Source organism: Equus asinus, chromosome 30 (assembly GCF_041296235.1).
Source record: "Equus asinus isolate D_3611 breed Donkey chromosome 30, EquAss-T2T_v2, whole genome shotgun sequence".
NCBI classification, from domain to species: Eukaryota; Metazoa; Chordata; class Mammalia; order Perissodactyla; family Equidae; genus Equus; species Equus asinus.
In genome coordinates this window covers 29,541,463-29,565,897 of record NC_091819.1, presented here as the reverse complement: position 1 = coordinate 29,565,897, position 24,435 = coordinate 29,541,463, and the positions used below count along the sequence as shown (strand labels likewise).

The 24,435-nt window shown below is 36.4% G+C and overlaps 1 protein-coding gene across 1 annotated transcript in view; it reads right to left on the bottom strand.

Moving 5' to 3' along the window:
• The window catches only part of CATSPERE (catsper channel auxiliary subunit epsilon), a 263,038-nt gene that overhangs the window by 152,588 nt on the left and 86,015 nt on the right, over positions 1-24,435 (bottom strand). Inside the window, exon 7 of the mRNA XM_044762713.2 lies at positions 19,073-19,150. Coding sequence (XP_044618648.1) covers positions 19,073-19,150 — 78 coding nt within the window. The remainder of the gene's footprint in view (positions 1-19,072; positions 19,151-24,435) is intronic.

Sequence of the window (24,435 nt, the reverse complement as noted above, 5' to 3'; positions counted from 1 at the left end):
AGAACATGCAGTTGTCTTTTTGCTTTATTTCTAAGTTTTGGATATTTTTTCTTAATAGATATAAGTTCCCAAGAGATTTCTCCCTTAAAGGTAAAAGAAATCAAGGAAAACACTTAAGATTGGAGTTAATATCAGCCCTACATATATGTTTATTAAAATATTTGTTTATATATATAAAATTTTATATATGTAATTACGAAATCCTGGTTAACTGTCTCATAAAATTCAGAAGACAGCATTGAATTCTAAACAATAGTATATTTCTTATTAAAAAAAGTTTAAAACTTATGCTTACTTTTAGAGTGATTTGCTACAAGAAATTAATAGGAAGAAAACTGATTTATAACCAAATATCCTTTATAACAATAAATCACTGTTAGAAAAACAAATCCTGAGGCAATGATTAAAGCCAGGAATTATTATAAATCCAAAGAGATTAAACGCAAACTTACATTACATCTCATGTTCTCCATACTAAAATAGGTTATATCTTTGAAGATTTGGCTACAGTTTAGAAATGTTTATTACATTATTTATTCAAATTATGACATTTTAGTTTATGTAATATTTAACCAATGATAATCACACCTAGATTCTTGTTTTTCCCATAATTCTATTCCCTTACTTTTTATTAATTAAAAGAGGGATACTTATCTTTATTTCATAAATATCATTCTACATTTGTACTTCCATATGAACACCATTTGTTTCATGGTAAGTACTCCATCCTGGAGATATTCTTCAAGGACCTTCTCACTTCCTATTCCAATTTAGAGATAGGCTTTCTAGACCTGCTCCCCAAAAAGCCATACTAGGATTTGTCATCACACACCTGAGTTTGTTACACTGTGTCATGAAGCCCCTGGCTTCCTCTTCCTCGGGTTCACTTTTCATTTTGCTAGAGTACATTTTTGAACTCATTTTTGCCAAAAAGATACATAAGTCATTTAGTGGGCATTGGCCTTTTGTTTAGCTGAGCACCTGAGCCCCCTTCATATTTGGAGATTCCCTGCCTCCTGAGTTTTGGTGCAGGCAAGGCTTGCCTTCCACTGTAAAAAGTGACAGAGGAGAAAATACTCATCTCCCTTGCCACATGTGAGCTAGAGTAGGCACACCCTGCCTAGGCGTGGCCAATCTGACGCTCCCTTTAAGAGCCTTGAGCGTGGAGCAATTGTTGCAGAGAAGTAGAAAAAAAGGGGACTTTGCTTAGGTGACAATAGTGGTGACAATGGCTTCCAGATTCTGGAGGCAGCAGCGCTAGTGTATGGCATCCATGCCCGGTGCTAGAGGTCAGCGGGCCAGTTGCAGTGCCGAGCACAGGCAGCGCCATCCATACTAGTTGCTCCAGTGGCGTGACTTTGGCTGTGGCATTGGAGCTGGTCCTTCTCAGTACCCACCCATTTTACAAGCCTTCTTGGCAATTTTGTGAACTACCCAAAATCTTTGCAAAAAGTTCCTTTTATCCAAAAGTAAAAGTTCGTTTCTTTTTATTGCTAAGTCACATTTCATTGTACGTGTGCACCACAGTTTGTTTATTCATCCATCCTCTGAAGGACATTGGGGTTGTTTCTAGTTTTTGGCTATTACAAATAAAGCTGCTTTGAACATTTGTGTACAGGTTTCTGTTTGAAGATAAGTTTTCATTTCTCTACGTCCAGGTCTACAATAAATAATCAGAAATGAGATTGCTGGATTATTTGGTAAATATGTGTTTCAATTTTTAAGAAACTGTCATACTGTTTTCCAGCGTGGCTGTAGATTTTACATTCCCTCCAGCAATGTCTGAGAGATCCAATTGCCCTGCATCCTTGTTGGCACTTGGAATGACCAGTATTTTAGATGTTAGCATTTTGATAGGCATGTAACCATATCTTGTGTCTTTAATTTGTATTTACTTAATAGCTAACAATGCTGAACTGCTTTCACGGGCTTATCTGCCATCCATATAGCCTCTGTCATGAAGTATCTGTTCTAATTGCATAGTTTTAGAGCATTTTTTGTATATGCTGGCTACCAGTTCTTTGTTGGATATGTGATTGCAAATATGTTCCACTAGTCTGTGACTTGTATTTTCATCTTCTTAAAGGGTATTTTGTGGAGCAAAAGTTAAAGTTTGATGAAGTTCAATTTATTGATTTTTTAATGGACTGCACTTTTGGTGTCATTTCTAAGAACTCTCTGCTTAACTCTAAGTCATGAACATTTTCTACTATGTTTCTTCTAAAAGTTTTATAGTTTTTTGTTTTATGGGTTGATCTATTAAACATTTTAAATTAATTTGCGTTTAAAGAGTGAAGTTGTTCTTGTGTGTGTGTGCCTATGAATGTCCAATTATTCTAACACCATTTGTTGGAAGACTATCCTTCTTCCATTGAGTTGCTTTTGTATCTTTGCTAAAAATCAGTTGTCTGTACTTGTGTGGATCTACTTCTGAACTCTATTCTGCTCCACTAGTCCATGTGTCTAGCCCTCTGCCAAAGTCACGTGGTCTTGATTATTGTACTATTTAAGAGCTAAAATTCAAATTTAGATTATATATTTGAGATCTTTCTTCCTATTTTCAGATCTGTCAGTTTTTCAAACAAATTTTTTTTATTGAAGGCAAAACATTTTTTTAACTTTTAATTTTGAAAGAATTATAGATTCACAGGAAGTTGCAAAGATGTCATGTACCCCTCACTAAGTTTTTCCCCGACGGTTACATTATTACATAACTATAGGGCACAATATTAAAACCAGATTGCTAGCCCTTTACCCTTCCCGATTTATAATATGGTTGTCTCAAATATTCCCTCCAAATACATTGAGAACCACACGAGACAATGTTATGATTTTTTGCTTCAACCATAAAATATGATTTAGAAATCTCAAGAGGAGAAGAAAAGACTATTGTAGTTACATATTTTTACTCTTTTCATTGTTCTTTCTTTCTACCTAAGCTCTAAGATTTCTTCTTTTACCCTTTCCTTTCTGTTTCAATAACTTTCTGTATCCATTCTTTTAATGTGGGTCTGCTGGCTACAAATTCTGTTAGTTTTCCTTCCTTATAAGTGTCACTATTTTATCTTCATTCTTGATTGCTATAGAATCCTGGGTTGACAGTTCTTTTCTTTAAAGACTTGAAAAAGAGTCGTACATGTTCCTATAGACTTTTATGGCTTCTAATGGGAAATCTATTCTTATTGAAATTGTCATTCTTCTATAGGGAATGCATTGTTTCTCTGTGGTTGCTTTTAAGACTTTTCTTTTGTCTTTAGTTTTAAGAAGTTTGATTATGATACATATCAGTGTGGACTTTTCTAGATTTATCCTCTTTGGGATTTGATGAGCTTCTCTAATCTGTAAGATTTATGTACTTTGCCAGTTATAGAAATCTTCAGTCATTATTTCTTTGAAAATTTTTTCAGTCCCACTCTCTTTTTCCTCTTCTTCTAAGACTCCAATAACACACGTTAGACCTTTTGCTATAGTTCCCCAAGTCCCAGAGGCTCTGTTCCTTTTGTCTCAGTCTGTTTTCTGTTATATTGCTCAGATTGGGTAATTTGGTAATTACCTTAAATTCACTGATTCTTTCCTTTGTCCTCTCCATTCTTCTGTTGAGCCCATTCACTGAGATTTTTGTATTTTGGCTATTGTATTTTTCAACTCTAAAATTTCCATTTGATTTTGCTATGTATTTCCCATTTATTTGCTGAGGCTTTCTGTTTTTTTTTTTTTAATTTATTTTGAGTGCATTTTTAATTGCTTTTGAAGCATTTTTATTTTTATTTTTATTTTATTTTTTTCGGATGAACATCATATTTCAAATTCTGGATACATTACATCATGTTCACCACCCAAACACTAATTATAGTGCATCCCCTCACATGTGACCCTAATCACCCCTTTTGCCCTCCCCCCTCCCCCCTTCCCCAATGGTAACCACCAGTCCAATCTCCAATTGAAGCATTTTTATGATAGTTACTTTAAAATTACTTTGTAAAGTAAAATTAAAATTACTTTAAAATTACTTTGACAATTCTAACGTGTGCCGTCTGCTATCAATTGATTGTCTTTTCTCTTTTAAGTTGAGACTTTCTTTTTTCTTGGTCTGATGAGTAATTTTTGGACTGTATCCTGAACATTTTGAGTATTATGTAACAAGACCCTGACTCTTATTTAAATCTTTCATGTTATCAAACTGTTTAGGTTCAGAATACATATCCTAGGTCACTTTTGTGGGTTGTGGTCCAAACAGTAATTTAGTTTATAGAGCTTCTGCAGTGCTCTTTTGGTCTTCTTGATTCTGTGTTAATAAGAATACAGGACTCCACCCTGTAGGCTCCACAGCACCACCTGGGGAGGGGAAACTGTGTTGCCTTGTTACTGCAGGGTAGGGATTAAAGTCAGAGTCCTGCCCAAAGGTGCCACAGGGGAGGGGCACTCTTCACTGCTTCTTTGCATCATTACTGCAGGGTAGAGTTGGCTTGGAATTCCATCCACAGGCTCTGCAGGGGAGGGGCCCCACCTATTACTGGGGGCAGGGGTGGAAGTCAGAGCTGCACCCACAGGGGCTACAGGGCCCTCATTTAGTGTGTGTGTGTGTGCGTTTGTGTGTGTGTGATGAACAAATGGAAGTGAGAATTAGTTTTGCCTTGTTGCTGCAGTGTGGAGATGGAAGTCAAGAGTTCTGCCTGCAAGCACTGTGGGAGAGGGACACTGCCTTATTATTGCAGAGGGGCGAACGTCAGATTTCCACCCACAGGTTCTTCAGGGGAGGGAAACCTCCTCATTACTGCAGGGGAGGGGGAAAACAGGGTTCTGGCCAATAGCTCCACTACTGCAGCACCTGTTGTAGTGGGCAACAGGAGAAAGTCTAGCTTTTTCTCGTATGATGGTCATTCAAATAAAAGGCAGGTATGTTAACAGGTTTCTGTCTTTCTGGGCCAACTTTTCCCTGGCCCTTTGGCTAGAGAGTTCAGGCCTTTCTTGGGGCTTGTTTTCTTCTGTGCTTTCTTGCATAGCTAAGATTTTTTTTTATAGGGAGCAGAAGTTACTGGAACCATCAACTGGGGAAGGGCTTAAATAGTAATTTTGACCACCTGTGGGAGGCTGAGTGTGAGGATGATAAACTCCATGTGGTCAGAGTCTTAGAGAAAACTCCACCAGGTTCTCACAGTGAAGATCTGAGAAAGACCCCCTCCTGGCTCTGGCAGGGGAAGGGGAACAGTAATCCTTGTGAAATATACCCAGAACCTTTTCCATAACAAAGGCCTACTCTCCACGAAGAAAGACTTTACCAGATCCTTGTCCCAAGCCATAGGGGAGGGCATTCCTCTCACTCCCATTCCCTCTAGACTGTCTCACATAAGTTGGGGGGAAAAGGCTATACAAGAAGAAACATTTGTGAAGGTCACATACCAGAGACACAGGCCCAGTAAAAGACTGGCATTTAACTGGGAGATTATACAAGGCTCCTGCTCATTCATAACTTACCACCACATCAAAAGGGCTTCAGTATAATAACAGTAGATCGCAACTTAAAGAGCTGCAAGACACATACTCTGTCTGAGGAGGGGGACTTAGGGAAGCCTGAAGTCAAAAGGGGAGACAAAAACAAGAAGCTTAAAGGAATTCGAAGCTTCTGGCACCTATAGCTACAACAAACAGAGCCAAATTCCTAGCCACATTAATATAAATACTAGATGCCTATTTACCTCAGTTTCTATCACCCAATACAACATATCAGGCTTTCAACAACAACAACAACAAATTCCAAGTATACCACAATGCAAGCAAAACTATAGTCTGAAAAGAAAAAGCAAGTTTCAGAATCAGATAAGACACAGATATTGGAAGTATCTGATAGGGAACTTAAAATAACTATGATTAATATGTTAAGAGAGCTAATGGAAAATTAGACATGTAGGAAGAGATGGGTAATGTAAGCAGAGTGATGGAAATTCTAAGAAAGAATCAAAAGGAAATGCTACCAATCAAAAACAGTGTCACAGAAAGGAAGCATGTCTTTCATGGGCTCATTGGTCGACTCTACAGACCTGAGGAAGGAATTAGTGAGCTTGAAAGTAGGTCAAGAGAAACTTTCCAAACTGAAATACAAAGAGAAGAATGAAAAAATAGAACAGAACTTCCAAGAACTGTGGGATGATTTCAACAGGTACAATATATACACAACTGGAATGCCAGAAGGAGAAGAGAGAAGGGAGCAAAGGAAATATTTGAAGTAAATTAATGGCCAAGAACTTTCCAAAATTAATGACAGACACCAAAACACAGATACTCACACAGAAGCTCAGAGAACACCAAGGAGAACAAAGGCAAAACAGCTCCTCTAAGGCACACCATGGACAAACTGCAGAAGACCACAGGCAAAGAGAGCATCTTGAAAAAGCACCATACCTAGAGATGAACAAGAATAACAATTAAAACAGATTTATTGTCAGAAACCATGCAAACAAGAGAACAGATGAGTCAAATATTTAAAGTGCTCAAAGAAAAAAACTCCACCAACCTAGAGTTCTATATCCAGTGAAATTTTCCTTCAAAAGTGAAAGAGAAATAAAGACTTTCTTATAAGTCAGACAGAGAAAGTCAAATGCCATATGATTTCACTCATAAATAGAAGATAAAAGCAACAACAACAACAACAAACATACAGAGACAGAGATTGGGTTGGCGGTTCCCAAAGGGGAAGCAGGGAGGGGAGGGTGAAAGGGGAGTCTGGGCACCTGTGTGTGGGGATGGATGGTGATTAGTCTCTGGGTGTGAACCTGATGTGATCTACACAGAAATCGAAATGCAATGAGGTACACCTGAAATTTATATAATGTTATAAACCAGTGTTACCTCAATTTAAAAAAAGAAGTAGAAAAAAAGGGAGACCTTCTCAGCAAACAAAAGACAAGGAAATTTCTTACCACTAGACCTTCCCTGCAAGAAATGTTAAAATATTTTCTTCAGACAGAAGGAGAATAATAAAGGTTGGAAACTTGGATCTACACAAAGAAAGAAAGAGCATTAGAGAAGGAGTAAACAAGGATAAAGTAAAGTCCTTTCAGGGCCGGCCCTGTGGCCTAGTGGTCAAGCTTGGCGTGTTCACTTTGGTGGCCTGGGTTTGGTTCCCAGGTGCAGACCTACACCACTTGTTGCTGGCCATGCTGTGGCAGCAACCCACATACAGACTAGAGGAAGACAGGCACGGATGTTAGTTCAGGGAAAATCTTCCTCAAGCAAAAGGAGGAAGATTAGCAACAGATATTAGCTCAGGGTGTTGCTTCCTCAGCAAAAAAAAAAAAAAAAAGAATCCTTTCTTTTTATTGAGGTAAAGTTCATATAACATAAAATTAATTACTTTAAAGTTAGCAATTCAGTGGTTTTTAGTACATTCACAACGCTGTGCAGCCACTACCTCTATCTAGTTCCAAAACACTTTCATCGCCCTAAAACAAAACCCTGGACTTATTAAGCCATCACTCTTTTTCTTAAATTAATCTAAAAAACAATTGTTTCTTTAAAGTAACAATAGTAACAATGTATTGGACTACTATACTATGTGGATAATTAAATGAATGTCAGCAATGTCACAAGGGGCAAGAGGGAAGAATTGGGAATACTCTGTTATAAGGTATCTGAACTACAGTAAAATGAAATAGTGTTACTGGAAAGTGTACTTAGATTAGTTTAAAACGTACATTGTAGAGCCAGCCCTGGTGGCCTAGTGGTTAAGAATTGGCACTCTCTGGGGGGCCGGCCCCATGCTGAATGGTTAAGTTCACGTGTTCCCCTGCAGGCTGCCCAGTGTTTCGTCGGTTCGAATCCTGGGCGTGGACATGGCACAGCTCATCGAGCCATGCTGAGGCGGTGTCCCACATGCCACAACTAGAAGGACCCACAACTAAGAATATACAACTATGTACTGGGGGGTTTGGGGGAGAAAAAGGAAAAAAATAAAATCTTTAAAAAAAAAAAGAATTGGCACTCTCACCCCTGTGGCCCAGGTTCTTTTCCCAGTCATGTAACCACAGCACCCATCTGTCATTTGTCATACTGTGGTGGCAGCTCACATAGAGAACTAAACTAACAAATAGGATATACAACTCTGCACTAAAGCTTTAAAAAAAAATGTACATTGTAAACTCTGGGGAAGCTACCAAAAATTTTTTTAACCAATATAATTGATGTGCTAAGAAAGGAGATAAAATGGAATCATATACAACGCTCAATTAAGATCAAAAAGGCAGCAAAAGAAGCCTCTGGCAATGAGTAGAAAACAAGTATAAACACAGTTGATATTAAGCCAAATATATCAACAATCAGTTTAAATGTTGATGGCATAAATAAATCAGTTAAAAGGCAGAGATTGGAATCAGCCCAGTGGTGTATTGGTTAAGTGTGCGTGCTCCACTTCAGCAGCCCAGGGTTCACAATTTCAGATCCTGGGCGCAGACCTAGCACCGCTCATCGAGTCACACTGTGGTGGCATCCCACATAAAATAGAAAAAGATTACCACAGATGTTAGCTCAGAGCCAATCTACCTCACCAAAAAAAGTAAATAAAATAAATAAAAGGCAGATTGCCAAAGCTAGGTAATAAAAAACCAGACAAGGTGCAACTATATGTAGTCCACAAGAAACCTGCTTTAAATATAAAGACTCAGATAGATCAAAAGTAAAGGAACAGAGACAAAATACTATGCTAAAACTAATCAAAAGAAAACTGGAGGAACTATACTAATTTCAAACAAGGTCAACTTCAGAGTGAGGAATATTATTAGGGACAAAGAGAGGCAACACAGAAAAATAAAGAGGTTAATTCTCCAAGAAGATATAACAATTCTAAACATGAATGTAGCTAAAATCAGCACATTGAGGCAAAAAGTGATAGAACTGAAAGAAGAAATAGAAAAATCTACTATTATAGTCAGAGACTTAAACATGCCCCAGTAGTTGATAGATTCACCAGGCTGAAAATCAATAAGGATATCCACTTAAAACTATCAACAACTTAATCTAATTGTCTAATACAGAACACTTGATCCAACCGTAGTAGAATACACAGTCTTCTCAAGCTCACATAAAACATTCACCAAGATAGACCACATTCTGGGCCATAGAACATACCTTAAAAATTTTAAAATAATAGAAATTATATAACGCATGTTCTCAGAGTATAACAGAATTAAACCAGAAGTCAATACAGAAAGATAGTTGAAAAACCCCAAATATTTGGAAGTTGACACACTTTTAAATAATGTACGGAGCAAAGAAGAAGTCTCAAAAAAAAAAACATTAAAAAATATTTAAAACTAAATGAAAATACCATAGCAAATAGAATCCAACAATGTATGAAAAAAATTATACACCATGACGAGGTGGGATTTATTCTAAGTATGCAAGGCTGGTTCAACATTCCAAAAATCAATCAGTGTAATCCACTACAACAGACTAAAGAATAAAGATCATATGTGCACAGCAAAGGAAATCATCAGCAAAATGAAAATGCAACCTACTGAATGGGAGAAAATATTTGTAAATCATATGTCTGATAAGGACTTAATATCCAAAATATTTAAAGACTCATATGACTCAATAGGAAAAAAACGAACAATCTGATTAAAAGTAGGCCTAGGATCCAAATAGACATTTATCCTAAGAAGACATACAGATGGCCAAGAGGTGTGGGAAAAGATACTCAATAGCATTAATCATCAAGAAAGTGCAAATCAAAACCACAAAGAGATACCATCTCACTCCTGTTAGAATGGCAATCATCAAAAAGACAAGAAATGCAAAGTGTTGATGAGGATGTGGAGAAAAGGGAATTCTGGTGCACTGCTGGTGGGAATGTAAATTGGTGCAGCCGCTATGGGAAACAGTATGGATGCTCCTCACAAACTTAGAAATACCATATGATACAGCTGTCCCACTACTAGGGTACTTATCCAAAGAATATGAAAACACTAATTCAAAAAGATAACGCACCCTCTTGTTCACTGCAGCATTATTTACAATAGCCAAGCTGTGGAAACAACCCATGTGTCCATCAAGGGATGAATGGATAAAGAAGATGTGTATATATATACAATGGATTATTATTCTGCCATAAAAAGAATGAAATCTTGCCATGTGGGATCACATGGGTGGACCTTGAGGGCATTATGCTAAGTGAAATAAGTCAGACAGAAAAAAACAAATACTACATAACAATACTTGTATGTGAAATTTAAAAAATGAGCAAACAAAACCTACTCAAGCTCATAGATGCAGAGAACAGACTGGTAATTTCCAGAGGCAGGGAGGTGGGATGGAGGTGGGTGAAATGGGTAAAGGGTGTCAAAATGTATAACCTTCCAGTTGTAAAATAAATAAGTCCTGGGGATGTAATGTAAAGCATGGTGACTACAGTTAATAATACTTCATTGCCTATTTGAAAGCTGTTAAGAGAGTGGATCTTAAAAGTCCTCATCACAAGAAGAGAAATTTTTTTGTAACTATGTATGATGACGGATGTTAACTAGACTTATTGTGGTGATCATTTTGCAATACAGTCGTGTGCCACATAACTACGTCTCAGTCAATGACAGACCACATATCCGATGGTGGTCCCATGAGATGAGTACCATATAGCCAGGGGTGTAGTAGGCTATATCATCTAGATTTGCGTAAGTGTACTCTGTGATGGTCATACAACGACGGAATCACCTAACGATGCAATTCTCAGAAGGTATCCCCATCGTTAAGTGACACATGACTGTGTGTGTGTATATATATATATATATATATATCAAATCATTACGTTGTATAGCTGAAACAAATATAATGTCAATTGTACCTCAATGAAAACATAAACAATTTTAAAAACCCAAAACAATCTGCAGGTAAATTTCACAGTTAAAAACAGATTCTCAATAAAATAGGAAATCAAACATATCCGTAGGCGGGAATACAAATTAGAAAGCTCATGATTTACAGATCTCTGCATGCTGTAAACTCTCAAAAGGAATCATGCTTTTTTTAATAGTGTTTTTTGCCTCATCAGAATTCTTTGAAAATAAAAGATCTAGTACATTTAACTCTGGTTTGAAATACACAAATTCTAAAATCAAACTTGTGAAAAGTAATCTATTTTAATATATTGGTTACCCCAATTATAAAAAAAAAATCATATGATCATATCAATTGATACAGAAAAAGAATTTGACAAAATTCAACACCCATTCATGATAAAAAAAACACCAGGAAACTAGGGATAAAGGGAAAATTCCTCAATTTGATTTAAAAAAATCTACAAAACACCTGGATTCTTTCTCCCTAAGTTTGGGAATAAGGCAAGGATGTCCTCTGTCACCACTTCTATTCAACATTGTATTGGAAGTCCCAGCTAATAGAATGAGACAAGAAAAGGAAATGAACTGTATGCAGATTGGAATGGAAGAAATAAAACTGCGTATATATGCGTATGATATGACTGTTGAGGTGGAAAAATCACAAAGAATTGACAAAAACCTCCTGAACTAATAGATGAGTATAACACAGCCACAAGATACAAGGTTAATATGCAAATAAGTCAACTGCTTTGCTATATAGCAGCAATGTACAATTGAAATTTGAAATTAAACAAATAACATTATTTACAATACCACCCACAAAATGAAAGCTTAGGTATAAATCTAACAAAATATGTACAGGACCTATATGCATAAAACTACAAAATATTGATGAAAAAATAAAAAAAGTCTAAATAAATGGAGAGATGTCCTGTGTTCACGGATTAGAAGATTCGATAGTGTTAAGATGTCAATTCTTCCCAACTTGATCTATACCTTCAGGGCAATCTCAGTCAAAGCCCTAGCAAGCTACTTTGTAGATATGAACAAACTGATTCTAAATTTTAAATGGTGTTATGTGTTGAACTTAACTTTCTTCCCCAAAAAGACATAATGGAGTTCTAACCACCAGAGCTTCAGAATATGACCTTATTTGGAGATAGGATCTAATAGGATACTAATTAAGTTAAAATGAGGTCATTAGGGTGAACTTTAATCCAATATGACTATAATCCTTACAAAAAGGGGGAATCTGGACAGAGACAGACAGGTTTAGAGAGAAGACAACGTGAAGAGACACAGGGAGAACACAGCCATATAAGAGCCAAAGAGAGAGGCTTAGAACAGATTCTCCCTCACAGCCCTCAGAAGGAGCCAAACCTGCTAACACCTTGATTTTGGATTTCCAGCTTCCAGAACTGTGAGATGACAGATTTGTTTAATCCATCTAGTTTGTGGTACCTTGTTATGCCAGCCCTAGAAAACTAATACATACGGAAAGGCAAAAGATCGAGAATAGTTAACACAATACTAGAGAACATCAAAGATAGATGACTCGCACTACCTTATTTCAAGACCCACTGTAAGGCTACAGTAAGCAAGAGTATGTAGTACTGGCAAGAGAACAGCTAAACAGCTCAAAGAAACAGAATAGAGAGCCTAGAATTAGATTCACACAAATACTGTCAACCGATCTTTGACGAAGGAGCAAAGGCAAGTCAATGAAGAAAAGAGCCTTTATAACAAATTATTGCTGGAACACTTGGATGTCCATATGCAAAAAAATAACCTAAACATGGATCTTATATTTTACACAAAGATTAACTCAAAATGGAGAATAAATATAAATATAAAATGCAAAACTATAAAAATTTTTAAAGAAGACAGGAGAAAATATACATAACTTTGGATTTGGTGATAAAATTTTAAATATAATCCCAATAGCACTATTCATGAAAGAAAAATATTGTTAAGATGAATTTTATTAAAATTAAAAACTTCAGCTCTGCAACAAATACTGTTAAGATCGTGAAAAAACAATCCATAAACTGAGAAAATATTTGCAAAATACATATCTGATAAAAGATATTTATCCAAAATATACAAAGAATTTTAAAAACTCAACATTAAGAAAACAAACAAAAAAATTTCAAATGGGCAGATACCTCACCAAAAAAGATATACAAATGGCAAAGAAGCATATGAAAAAGATGTTCAACATTGTATGTTATTAGGTGGTTGCAAACTAAAACAATGAGATGTAACTACACACCTATTAGAATGGCTAAAATTTTTAAAAATTGGCAATACCAATTACTGCCGAGGCTGTGAAGCAACAGAAACCCTCATTCATTGATGGTGGGAACGCAAAATGGTACACCCATTTTGGAAAATAGTGGCAGTTTCCTACAAAACTATATATACTTTTACCTTAGGATCTAGCAACTGCACTCAAGTATTTACAAAACTGATTTGAAAACTCATGTCCACACAGAGACCTGAATGCTTATAAAGGTTTTTTCATAACCACCAAAAACTGGAAGTAACCAAGATGTCCTTTAATAGATGAATGGGTAAACAAATTTTGGTACATTCATACAATGGAATATTGTTCAGTGATAAAAAGAAATGGACTACCAAACCATGAAAAGACATGGAGGAGCCTTAAATGCATATTGCTAAGTGAAAGAAGCCAATCTGAAAAGGCTACATACTGTATGATTCCAACGATATGAAATACAAGAAAGTGCTAAAAACCCCTCCACAATGATGGAAGTATGTCAAAGGGATACAGGAGCCAACTGAAAGAGCCCTCAATAAATAGTGCTGGATTATAACACAAAGTATAAAATAAATATCCGTGAGTCCACACTAATATACATAAATGATTGAATAAATAAGTAGATCAAGGACGATAGACAAGTCTGCTACGGAGAAGAATTCCAAACAATTTATATAAATACTCTGTCCTTAAGAAGGTGGAGCACAGCTGCACAAAGTGACATTCTTCCAAGGAGTAAAGAATGGAAAGGGAGAATAAAAGAGTGACTTTATGGGAGAGGATCACTACCTCCGGCCAGGGATGAGGAGTGACGTTAACAGTGGTAAGTCGTATTGATAGTATGTACCCTGCATACGGTGTGATGACAATGGCACTGTAACTCTGTGGTCATCTTCCCAAAACACATAACTCCAGTCTAATCATGAGAAAAATCTCAGACAAATCCTAATTGATTGGCATTCTACAAAATATCTGACAGTAATCCTCAAAGTTGTGAAAGTCATCGAAAGCCAGGAAAGACTGGAAACTGTCACAATCAAGAAAAGCCTAAGTAGACATGACACCTAAACATAATGTGCTATCCTGGATGGGGCTCTGGAACAAAAAATAGATATTGGGGGAAAACGGAGAAAATCTAAACAAAGTCTGTCTCCTCGCTTCCATTGCTGCTATTAGGAAATCATCTTTCAGCCTGTTACTCCTTTGAAAGTGTCTTAGCCTGGATTCTCCCAGAAAACACAGCCTGCGATAAGGGCTTATATGCTGGTAGTTTACTTTTTTAAAGTGATACCAGAAAATAAGAGTGGAAAAATGTAAAAGAGAAATCCAGTTTTTAGGTTGTTACCATTGTAGGCCACTATAACTCATTCTCACTGGGCCCCTCTGAGGGGCCATGCAGAACATGTCTAAAAATTGTCCACAAAGGAACAAAACATGCCTCAGAATTAGCTTCACAAAGGAACGAATGGCTCCCCTCCCTCGCTGGTCACAGGTATCCCCAGGGCTTGTTAACTCCCTTGCACTTCCAGGTTGTACACATGTAAGTGCTGAGCAGGTTTCCACACGTGGCCCAAGACAGTGACAGAGAGGACCTGACACAGAAAGAAAGAGACTCGCGGTACAGCTGAAGTGGGACACCATCAGGCAACAAATGTGCGAAGATGGTTGTCCCAGCAATGGCTACATTAAAAGATGTGCGGCAGGTTACAAGGGGTGTAGAATACATAAAGTAATCCATCTTTTTTCCTCTGGCTACTTTTGAGATTTTTCTTTTTCTCTTTTGCTTTCTGTGGTTTCATTATGAAGTATCTAATGCGGATTTCTTTTTATTTGTTCTGCCAGGAATGATCTTCTTGATGAATCTGTAGACTGGAGTCTTTTATCAGCTCCTGAAAATTATTGGTCATATCTTTTCAAAAATTGTTGGTGCCTCATCATTTTTCTCCTTTTCCTGTGGAGTCCCAAATAAACATGTTAGACTTTCTCATTCTATTTCCTTCTGGGATTCCACTTCACTGTATATTAGACCATCTCACTCGTATGTTGTCTTTTACCTTCTTATCCCTACATTCTATTTTTTTATTCTTGGTGCTGTTTGGCACAAGGACTTTGACCAGCTTCCAGAAAGACATTCTTTTCTTTTCTTTTCTATTTTGCTGGGAAAGATTTGCCCTAAGCTAACATCTGTTGCCAATCTTCCTCTCTTTTTTTTCCTCCCAAAAGTCCCAATACATAGTTGTATATTCTAGTTGTAAGTCCTTCTAGTTCTTCCATGACAGCTCACGGCATGGCTACTGACAGATGAATGCTGTGGTTCTGCGACCAGGAAATGAACCTGGGCCGCCGAAGCAGAGTGTACCAAACTTTAACCACTAGGCCATCCGGGCTGGCTCAAAAAGACATTCTTTCTAAACCTGTATTCAACTCACCCACAATTGAGTTCTTCGTATCAATTTTTGCAAATATGTATTTGGCTGTTTAACAAAGCTTCTATTTTACTTTTACAGTTTCCTATTACCTGGAGATGTTTTCATGCTTATTGTTTATTAAACATAATAACCACAGTAGAACATAAAACCAGTGTGGAAAATCTAAATACTCTGTTTTTACTATGTTTAACAAATAAAAGCCAAGCATGAAAATATCCAACTATTTATCTTCACTTGAAATTATCAGGGCAATGCCTTGTTATTTATTTTGCTTCATATCTAGTCTTCTTGAAAAAGTTCTTTTTTTTCCAAGAATACACATGCTTTAAAAAAAAAAAAAAAAAAAAGATTGGCACCTGAGCTAACAACTGTTGCCAATCTTCTATTTTTTATTTTTTTATTTTATTCTTTTCCCCAAAGCCCTCCAGTTAATAGTTGTATATTCTAGTTGTAGGTCCCTATGGTTCTGCTGTGTGGGACGCTGCCTCAGTGTGGCCTGATGAGCGGTGCCATGTCTGTGCCCAGGATCTGAACCAGTGAAACACCTGGGTGTCGAAGGAGAGCGCATGAACTTAACCACTTGGCCACAAGGCCAGCCCCAAGAGTTTTTTTTTAATTAAAAATATAGGGTTTATATTTCCCCATCTTGCCTTCATTCCTTTAAAAATTAAACTATTTTAGAACAGTTTTATATTCACAGAATTATTGCAAAGAGAATACAGAGTTCCTGGAGACACCACACCAGTTTCCACTATTATTAAGATGTTATACTTGTATATTTGTCACCATTACTGAACCAATATTGATACATTATTATTAACTAAAGTCCATACTTTATTCAGATTTCCTCAGTTTTTCCATTAAGGAATATTTTTTCTTTGAAAAAGACTAACAAAATTGATAAATCTATGACAAAACAGCTCAAGATTAAAAAAAAAGGGCAAAGGCACAATATCTAATACTAAGAAGGCATAAAAGGATAGTAACACAGACAGGTGCTCCAAACATTAAAAACAAATGAGGTTATATTATAAAAAAAATTTATGCCAAAAATTTGAAAATTTAGTTGGAATAAAAATATTTCAACAAAAATGAACTTATGAGAGTGACTGAAGAAAAACTAGAACAACTAAATGGTCCTAGAACCAATAAAGAAATCTTGAATTTGGAATGGAAAAATTTCTAGAAATAGGAGTTGTAAAATGAAAAAAATGCTAAACAGTATCATGAAAACGAGAAAACATACAATGCACTGGTGAAAGTAGGTATATAGCCTAATTAAGAATACTCTAATGCTGTAATATAGTGGTGTGTTAATCACTTAACTCTAGTATAAACTCCAGTAAAAAACTTAAAGAGCGAGTATTCAAAGTAACTATAGCTACAATAATTTGTTAATGAATGTACCATATAAAAAATTGTGACTTCAAAAACAAAAAAGGGGAGAGTAAAAAGGTAGAGCTTTTGTACGTGATTGAAGTTAAGTTGCCGTCAGCATAAAATAGACTGTTATATCTATAAGATGTTTTATTCAAGCCTGATAGTAACCACGAAGCAAAAATTTGTAGTAGATTCACAAAAGATAAATAGAAGGAAATCAAAGCATACCCCTATGGAAAATCATCAATTCACAAAAGAAGGGAGCAAGAGAGAAAGAAAGGAGCCAGGGAACTACAAAACAGCCAGAAAATAATTAATAGGATGATATTTGTGTCATTATCCATAAATAATTACTCTAAATTTAAATGGATTGAATTCGACAATCAAAGGGCATAGAATGGCTGGATGCATTTTACAAAAACAAGACTCAACTATATGCTACCTACAAGAGACTCGCTTTAGTCTTAAAGACACACAGAGGCTCAGAGTCAAAGGATGGAAAAAGATATTGCCTGTAAGTGGAAACCAAAAGAGAGCAGGGGTAGCTATACTTATATTAGACAACATAGACTTTAAGCCAAAAACTGTAACAAGAGACAAAGAAGACCATTATATAATGATAAAGGGGTCAATTCATCAAGAAGATATAACAATTGTAGATATATATGCACTCAATATCAGAGCTCCTAAATATATTAAACAGGTACTAACAGATCTTAAGGGAGAAATAGATAAAAATATAATAACAGTAGAGGACTTCAATACTCCACTTTCAACAACGGGTAGATCATCCAGACAAAAGATAAATAAATGAAGGAGCATTGGAATTGAACCACACTTTAGATGAAATGGACCTAACAGACATGTACACACATGCCATCCAAGAGCAGCAGAATGCACATACTTCTCAAAAGCACATAAAACATTCTCCAGGATATATCATACAATAGGTCAAAAAACAAATTTAAGGGGCTGGCCCCTTGACCAAGTGGTTAAGTTTACATGCTCTGCTTCATTGGCTCAGGGTTTCACTACTCCGGATCCTGGGCACGGACCTACACACCGCTCATCAAGCCATGCTGAGGTGGCGTCCCATATAGCACAACCAGAGGCACGCACAACTGGAATATACAACTATGTACTCAGGGACTTCGGGGAGAAGAAGGAAAAAAAAAGAAGATTGGTAACAGATGTTAGGTCAGGTGCCAATCTTTAGAAAAAACAAATTTAAGAAAACTGAAAATTGAAATCATACCAAATATCTTTTCCAACCACAATGATATGAAACTAGAACCAGTAACAGGAGGAAAGTGAAAAAAAATTCAGAAATATATGGGAATTAAACAACACCCTCCTGAACCAATGAATCAAAGAAGAAACCAAAATAAAAATCAGAAAACATCTTGAAATAAATGAAAGTGGAAATTCAACATAATGAAACCTATGGGATACAGCAAAAGCAGTTGTAAGAGGGACATTTATAGTGATAAAAGCCTACATTATGAAAAAAGAAAGATCTCAAAGATTAGAAATTAAGATCAGTAATGCTTAAAGTGTTTAATTACCATTAATATTTTATTCCCTCTAAAGTCAATTGCCAAATAAAACAATTAATTGACTGGTTGTCATTCTGATTTACCAGTCCATCCCTTGACTCATTAAGACGTAGACAGTCCCATAAGAAACTAAAACTGCTTAATCTATATTTCTCTTCAATACATTTTAATCGTAACAGAAGACAGAAGTTTAATGTTGAAAAAGGTAAATTTGTAGCAAATAAAAGAAAGGACTTATTTATCTACTGTGTTGCACCTTTAGGAACTTCATTAGTCTCCAAGGGGTAAAGGATTCAGTAAGGGACTGGACTTCAAGATAGATGCTCAAGGAACTCCCTTAAAGCACTTTAATGGCCAGCCTCCTCATGAACAACGAGGTTCACAGATAATATGGAGGGTGCTCAATAAGAATTCTAAGGAAAGATTTATAATTGTAGAGATTGAGTACAAGTTCCAAATCACCATAACAGCTAAACAATTTAATGGATAATTAAAATGTATTTAGTTAGTTCTGGGCCCTTAAAATAAATTATTCACAGCCCTTAAAAAAGAAATGTAGCGTATTATTTTATGTATAATAATAATAATGTTTCCACTTACTAGTGAAGGCTCATTTGCATTCCATAGCAACTCACTAGGGTCTGCATTTTCTGGATCGTATATCCATATAACGATAACCTACAAAAGAAAATGCGTTTGCATTTCTTTACATTTTGGACAAATGTCATTTTTAGTTATGGCAAAACATAACTATAACAATGTTTTTATTTATTTTAAAACTTTTGATTATACCATTTTAAAAAATCAAAAGCAATATGTGTTGGTTTTAACGAGTGAGACAATCCAAAGATATATGGAGGAAGAGTTAATAATATCCCGCTACACTCCTGAGGTAGCTACTGTTAAAACTTCGTATGAATGCCTACATTTCCTTCTCTACTCTCCCAGACACAGCGCCCCACCCACACTCACACACTCCTACAAAAGTGAAAGCACACCACACATGTTGTCTGTAACTTGCTTTTGTCACTTGGTACACGACGGCCATGTCAACAGTTGTAGATTGGAAGTTTTTTTCTTATTTTTTCTTGAATAGACAATTTATTCACATAATTAAAAACAAATTAACGATGTAGTGAAATTTCTCTTACCCTGTACTCCATTACTTAGTTCCCACAAGTCTACTGTACCACATGAATAACTACTATTAGTAAATTCTTGTTTATATTTCTATCAAGTTTTTGTTTAATCAATAAATATGTTTTTCCCTCCTTTTTATATAAATTCTAGCACACCAAACAAATTTTTTCAAACATTACATTTTTCACTTAAAGTTATATCTTAGAGATATTTACATATTCTCATTAATTTTTCACCTGTGTATCATTCCAAATTACGAAGGAACCATAATTTATTTAACCAGTAACCTACTGATAACATTTGTTTCCAGTCCCTCGCCACGACAATCAATGCTATAGTGAACAACTTTGTACAAATATCATTTTGTGCCTTGGCGTTTTCCTAAAAGTGGAATTGTTGAGTTACAGAGCATATGCACTCATAATTTTATACATATTGCTAAATTTTTCTCCATAGCACTTGCGCCAATATACCCTCTCACCAGCAATGTAAGAGATTTCTTCTTTCCTCACAGCCTTTCCCACCTAGTGTGTTATCTTACATTTGGATATTGTCAGTCAGATGGTGACAAACGGTACTGTGACGCAGTTTTAATTTGCTTTTCTTTTATTATAAGAAAGTTTGAGTAGCTTTCCATATGCCCAAGTTCCACTTGTATTTCCTGTCTAATTGTTCATTTCCTTTGACCGTTTCCCATTTTTCTATTAGGTTGTTAGTCTTTATTTATTAATTTGTGGAAGTTGTTTATGTGAAGACTTCTATATTTATATGTTTTATATCTTGCCCTGGGTGGTGGTTACATGGATTCTTTAGGGTTTTCTATATATAAGATCATGTCGTCTGCAAACAGTGAGAGTTTCTTCTCACTCTCTATTTGGATTCCTGTTATTCCTTTCTCTTGCCTAATTGCCCTGGCCAAAACGTCCAGTACTATGCTGAATAAGAGTGGTGAGAATGGGCACTCTTGTCTTGCTCCTGTTCTCAGAAAGATGGTGTTTAGTTTTTCCCCATTGAGTATGATGTTGGCTGTGGGTTTGTCATATATGGCCTTTATTACGTTGAGGTAATTTCCTTCTATGCCCATTTTGATGAGAGTTTTTATTATAAATGGCTGTTGGATCTTGTCAAATGGTTTCTCTGCATCTCTTGAGATGATCATGTGGTTTTTATTCCTCATTTTGTTGATGTGGTGTATCACATTGATTGATTTGCAGATGTTGAACCACCCTGTGTCCCAGGTATAAATCCCACTTGATCATGACGTATGATCTTTTTGATGTATTGCTGTTTTGGGTTGCCAATATTTTGTTGAGGATTTTTGCATCTATGTTCCTCAGAGATATCGGCCTGTAGTTTTCCTTTTTCGTGTTGTCCTTGTCAGGCTTTGGTATCAGAGTGATGTTGGCCTCATAGAATGTGTTAGGAAGTATTCCATCTTCCCTAATTTTTTGGAATAGCTTGAGAAGGATAGGTATTAAGTCCTCTCTGAAAGTTTGGTAGAATTCCCCAGGGAAGCAGTCTGGTCCTGGGCTTTATTCTTTGGGGTGCTTTTGATTCCTGTTTCAATCTCTTTATTTGTGATTGGTCTATGCAGATTATCTGTTTCTTCTTGATTCAGCTTTGGGAGGTTGTATAAATCTAAGAATTTATTCATTTCCTCTAGATTGTCCATTTTGTTGGCATATAGTTTTTCATAGTATTCTCTTATAATCCTTTGTATTTCTGTGGTATCTGTTGTTATTTCTCCTCTTTCATTTCTAATTTTATTTATCTGAGCTTTCTCTTTTTTTTTCTTTTTAACTCTGGCTAGGGGTTTGTCAATTTTATTTATCTTCTCAAATAACCATATCTTTGTTTCATTGATCCTTTCTACTGCCTTTTTTCTTTCAATAGCATTTATTTCTGCTCTGATTTTTATTATTTGTCTCCTTCTGCTGATTTTGGACTTCGTTTGTTTTTCTTTTTCTAATTCAGTTAGGTGTAGTTTGAGATCGCTTATTTGGGGTTTTTCTTATTTGTTAAGGTGACCCTCTATTGCGATGAATTTCCCTCTTAATATGGCTTTTGCTGCAGCCTATATGAGTTTCTATGGTATGTTTTCATTTTCATTTGTCTACACATTTTTTTATTTCTCCTTTAATTACTTCAATGATCCATTGTTTGTTCAATAGCCTGTTGTGGGGTGTGCACATCTTTGTCCCTTTCTCAGCATTTTTCTTGTAATTAATTTCTAGCTTTATAGCATTATGATCATAAAAGATGCTTGTTATTATTTCAATCTTCTTAAATTTATTGAGGCTTGCCTTGTTTCCCAACATATGGTCTATTCTTGAGAATGATCCATGCTTACTTGATAAGAATATGTATTCTGCTGTTTTTGGATGGAGTGTTCTATATACGCCCATTAAGTCCAACTAGTCTAGCCTTTCAATTAATACCACTGTTTCCCTGTTGACTTTCTAGCTGGATGATCTATCCATTGATGTGAGTGGAGTGTTGAGGTCCCCTACTATTATTGTGTTATTATTAATATCTTCTTTTAGGTTTGTTAATTGTTGCTTTATGTACTTTGGTGCTCCTGTGTTGGGTGCATAGATCGTTATAAATGTTATTTCTTCTTGATGGAATGTCCCTTTGATCATTATATACTGCCCCTTTTTGTCTCTCTTTACCTGTCTTATCTTGAAGTCTACTTTGTCTGATATAAGTATTGCAACACCTGCTTTCTTTTGTTTGCCATTAGCTTGGAGTATTGTCTTCCATCTCTTCACTCTGAGCCTGTGTTTGTCATTGGAGCTGAGATGTGCTTTCTGGAGGTAGCACATTGTTAGTTCTTGTTCTTTAATCCATCTCGCCACTCCATGTCTTTTTATTGGAGAACTCAATCCATTTCCCTTTAGGGTGATTATTGATGTATGAGGGCTTAATGCTGCCATTTTATCTCACATTTTCTGGTTCTCTTGTATATCCTTTGTTTCTAGTCCTGTGTATCTTGGTCTAACAATTGAGTTATATAGTTCTTTATGTTGTGTTTCTTTGTTTTCTCCTTATTTATTATTTGTGTCTCTGTTCTGCTTTTTTGTTTAGTGGTTACCATGAAGTTTGTATTCAATATCTCGTGCATAAGATAGTCCATTTTCTGATAGCCTCTTATTTCCTTAGAATAAACCTATTCAGTCCCTTTCCTCTTCCCCTCCTAAGTTGTTTTTCTCACATCTTATTCCATTTTATGTTATGGGTTTATGGTTAAAATGACAATATTATATTTGTTTTTGGTGTTTTCCTTCATTTTTTCTTTAATGCTATACTTGAGTATTTGCTATCCTGCTCTGATTCTGTCCACCTATTTATCTCCTTACTCCATGCTTTGTAACCCCTTTCTCCCTTTTTTTTCTAGATATGAGGGCCTTTTTGAGGATTTCTTGTACGGGGTGGGGGGGTCTTGTGGCTACAAACCTCCTTAGCTTTGGTTTGTCTGGGAAAGTTTTTATTTCCCCATCATATCTGAAGGATATTTTCGTTGGATAGAGTATTCTTAGCTGACAGTTTTGAATATGTCATTCCAGTCTCTCCTAGCCTATAAGGTTTCTGCAGAGAAATCTGCTGAAAGCCTGATAGGGGTTCCTTTGTAGGTTATTTTCTTCTGCCGTGCTGCTTTTAGTATTCTTTCTTTGACTTTTGCCAGTTTCACTACTATATGCCTTGCCATAGGTCTTTTTACATGGACATATTTAAGAGATCTGGCAGCGTCTTCCACATGGATTTCCATCTCCTTCCCTAGGTTTGGGAAGGTCTCTGCTATTATTTCCTTGAACAAGTTGTCTGCTCCATTCTCCTTCTCTTCTCCTTCTTGAATAGCTATAATTCTTATGTTCCATTTCCTAATTGAGTCAGATATTTCTTGGGGACTTTCTTCATTTCTTTTTAGTCTTACTTCTCTCTCTTCCTCTATCTGGAGCATTTCAATCTTCAATTATGCTGATACACTCCTTTATGAAGTCCACTCGAGTGTTCAGGGAATCCATATTTTTTTATATTTTCCATTGTGTCTTTCATCTCTAATATTTCTGATTGATTCTTCCTTATAGTTTCAATCTCTTTTGTGAAGCAGCTCCTGAACTTGTTGAATTGTTTCTCTACATTTTCTTTTAACTTGTTGAGTTTTTTGATGATAGCTGTTTCGAATTCTTTGTCATTTAGATTACATATTTCTGTGTCCTCAGGACTGATTTTTGGGTACTTGTCATTTTCTCGCTTGTGTGGAGATATAATATAATGTTTGATATTCCTAGAGGGAGTGGCTCTGTTTTTTTGCATCCTGGTGTTATTTGGTCACAGTAACTGCTTATCGCCACTGGGTGGGGGTCAAGAACTGCATATTCTGAGCCCCCTGCCTTCAGCTAAGATCCCAGGGGCTGGAGCTGGCACTGAGTGAGTAGGGGTAGGGCACTTTCTTCTGCATGCTCTCGGGGTTTCCTCACTCTGCTCTCACTGTCTGTTCCCCTGGGGTGTTGGCATGATGAGGTCACCCCCGTGAAAGCTTTTGCCCCAGTAGAGGGCTTCCCTCTAGGCTGCAAGGGCCCTTAGGGATCCTTGATGTTCCCATGAAGGAATGTCCCCTTCCTCTTCCTTGCCTCTCGGAGGCTGCCCACAGTCACGGATCACAGTCTTTAGGGGAGGGAATGAAGTTTTCTCTCATCCCATTCCACCTCCTCTGAGGGGGGGTCCAGCCTCTCCGCCCTCTGTCGTATGGCTGCGTGGATCTCTCCGATGTCTTTTGTGCTGTGTTTGGATGTCCTCTGTTGGAGTATGAGTGTCTTTAT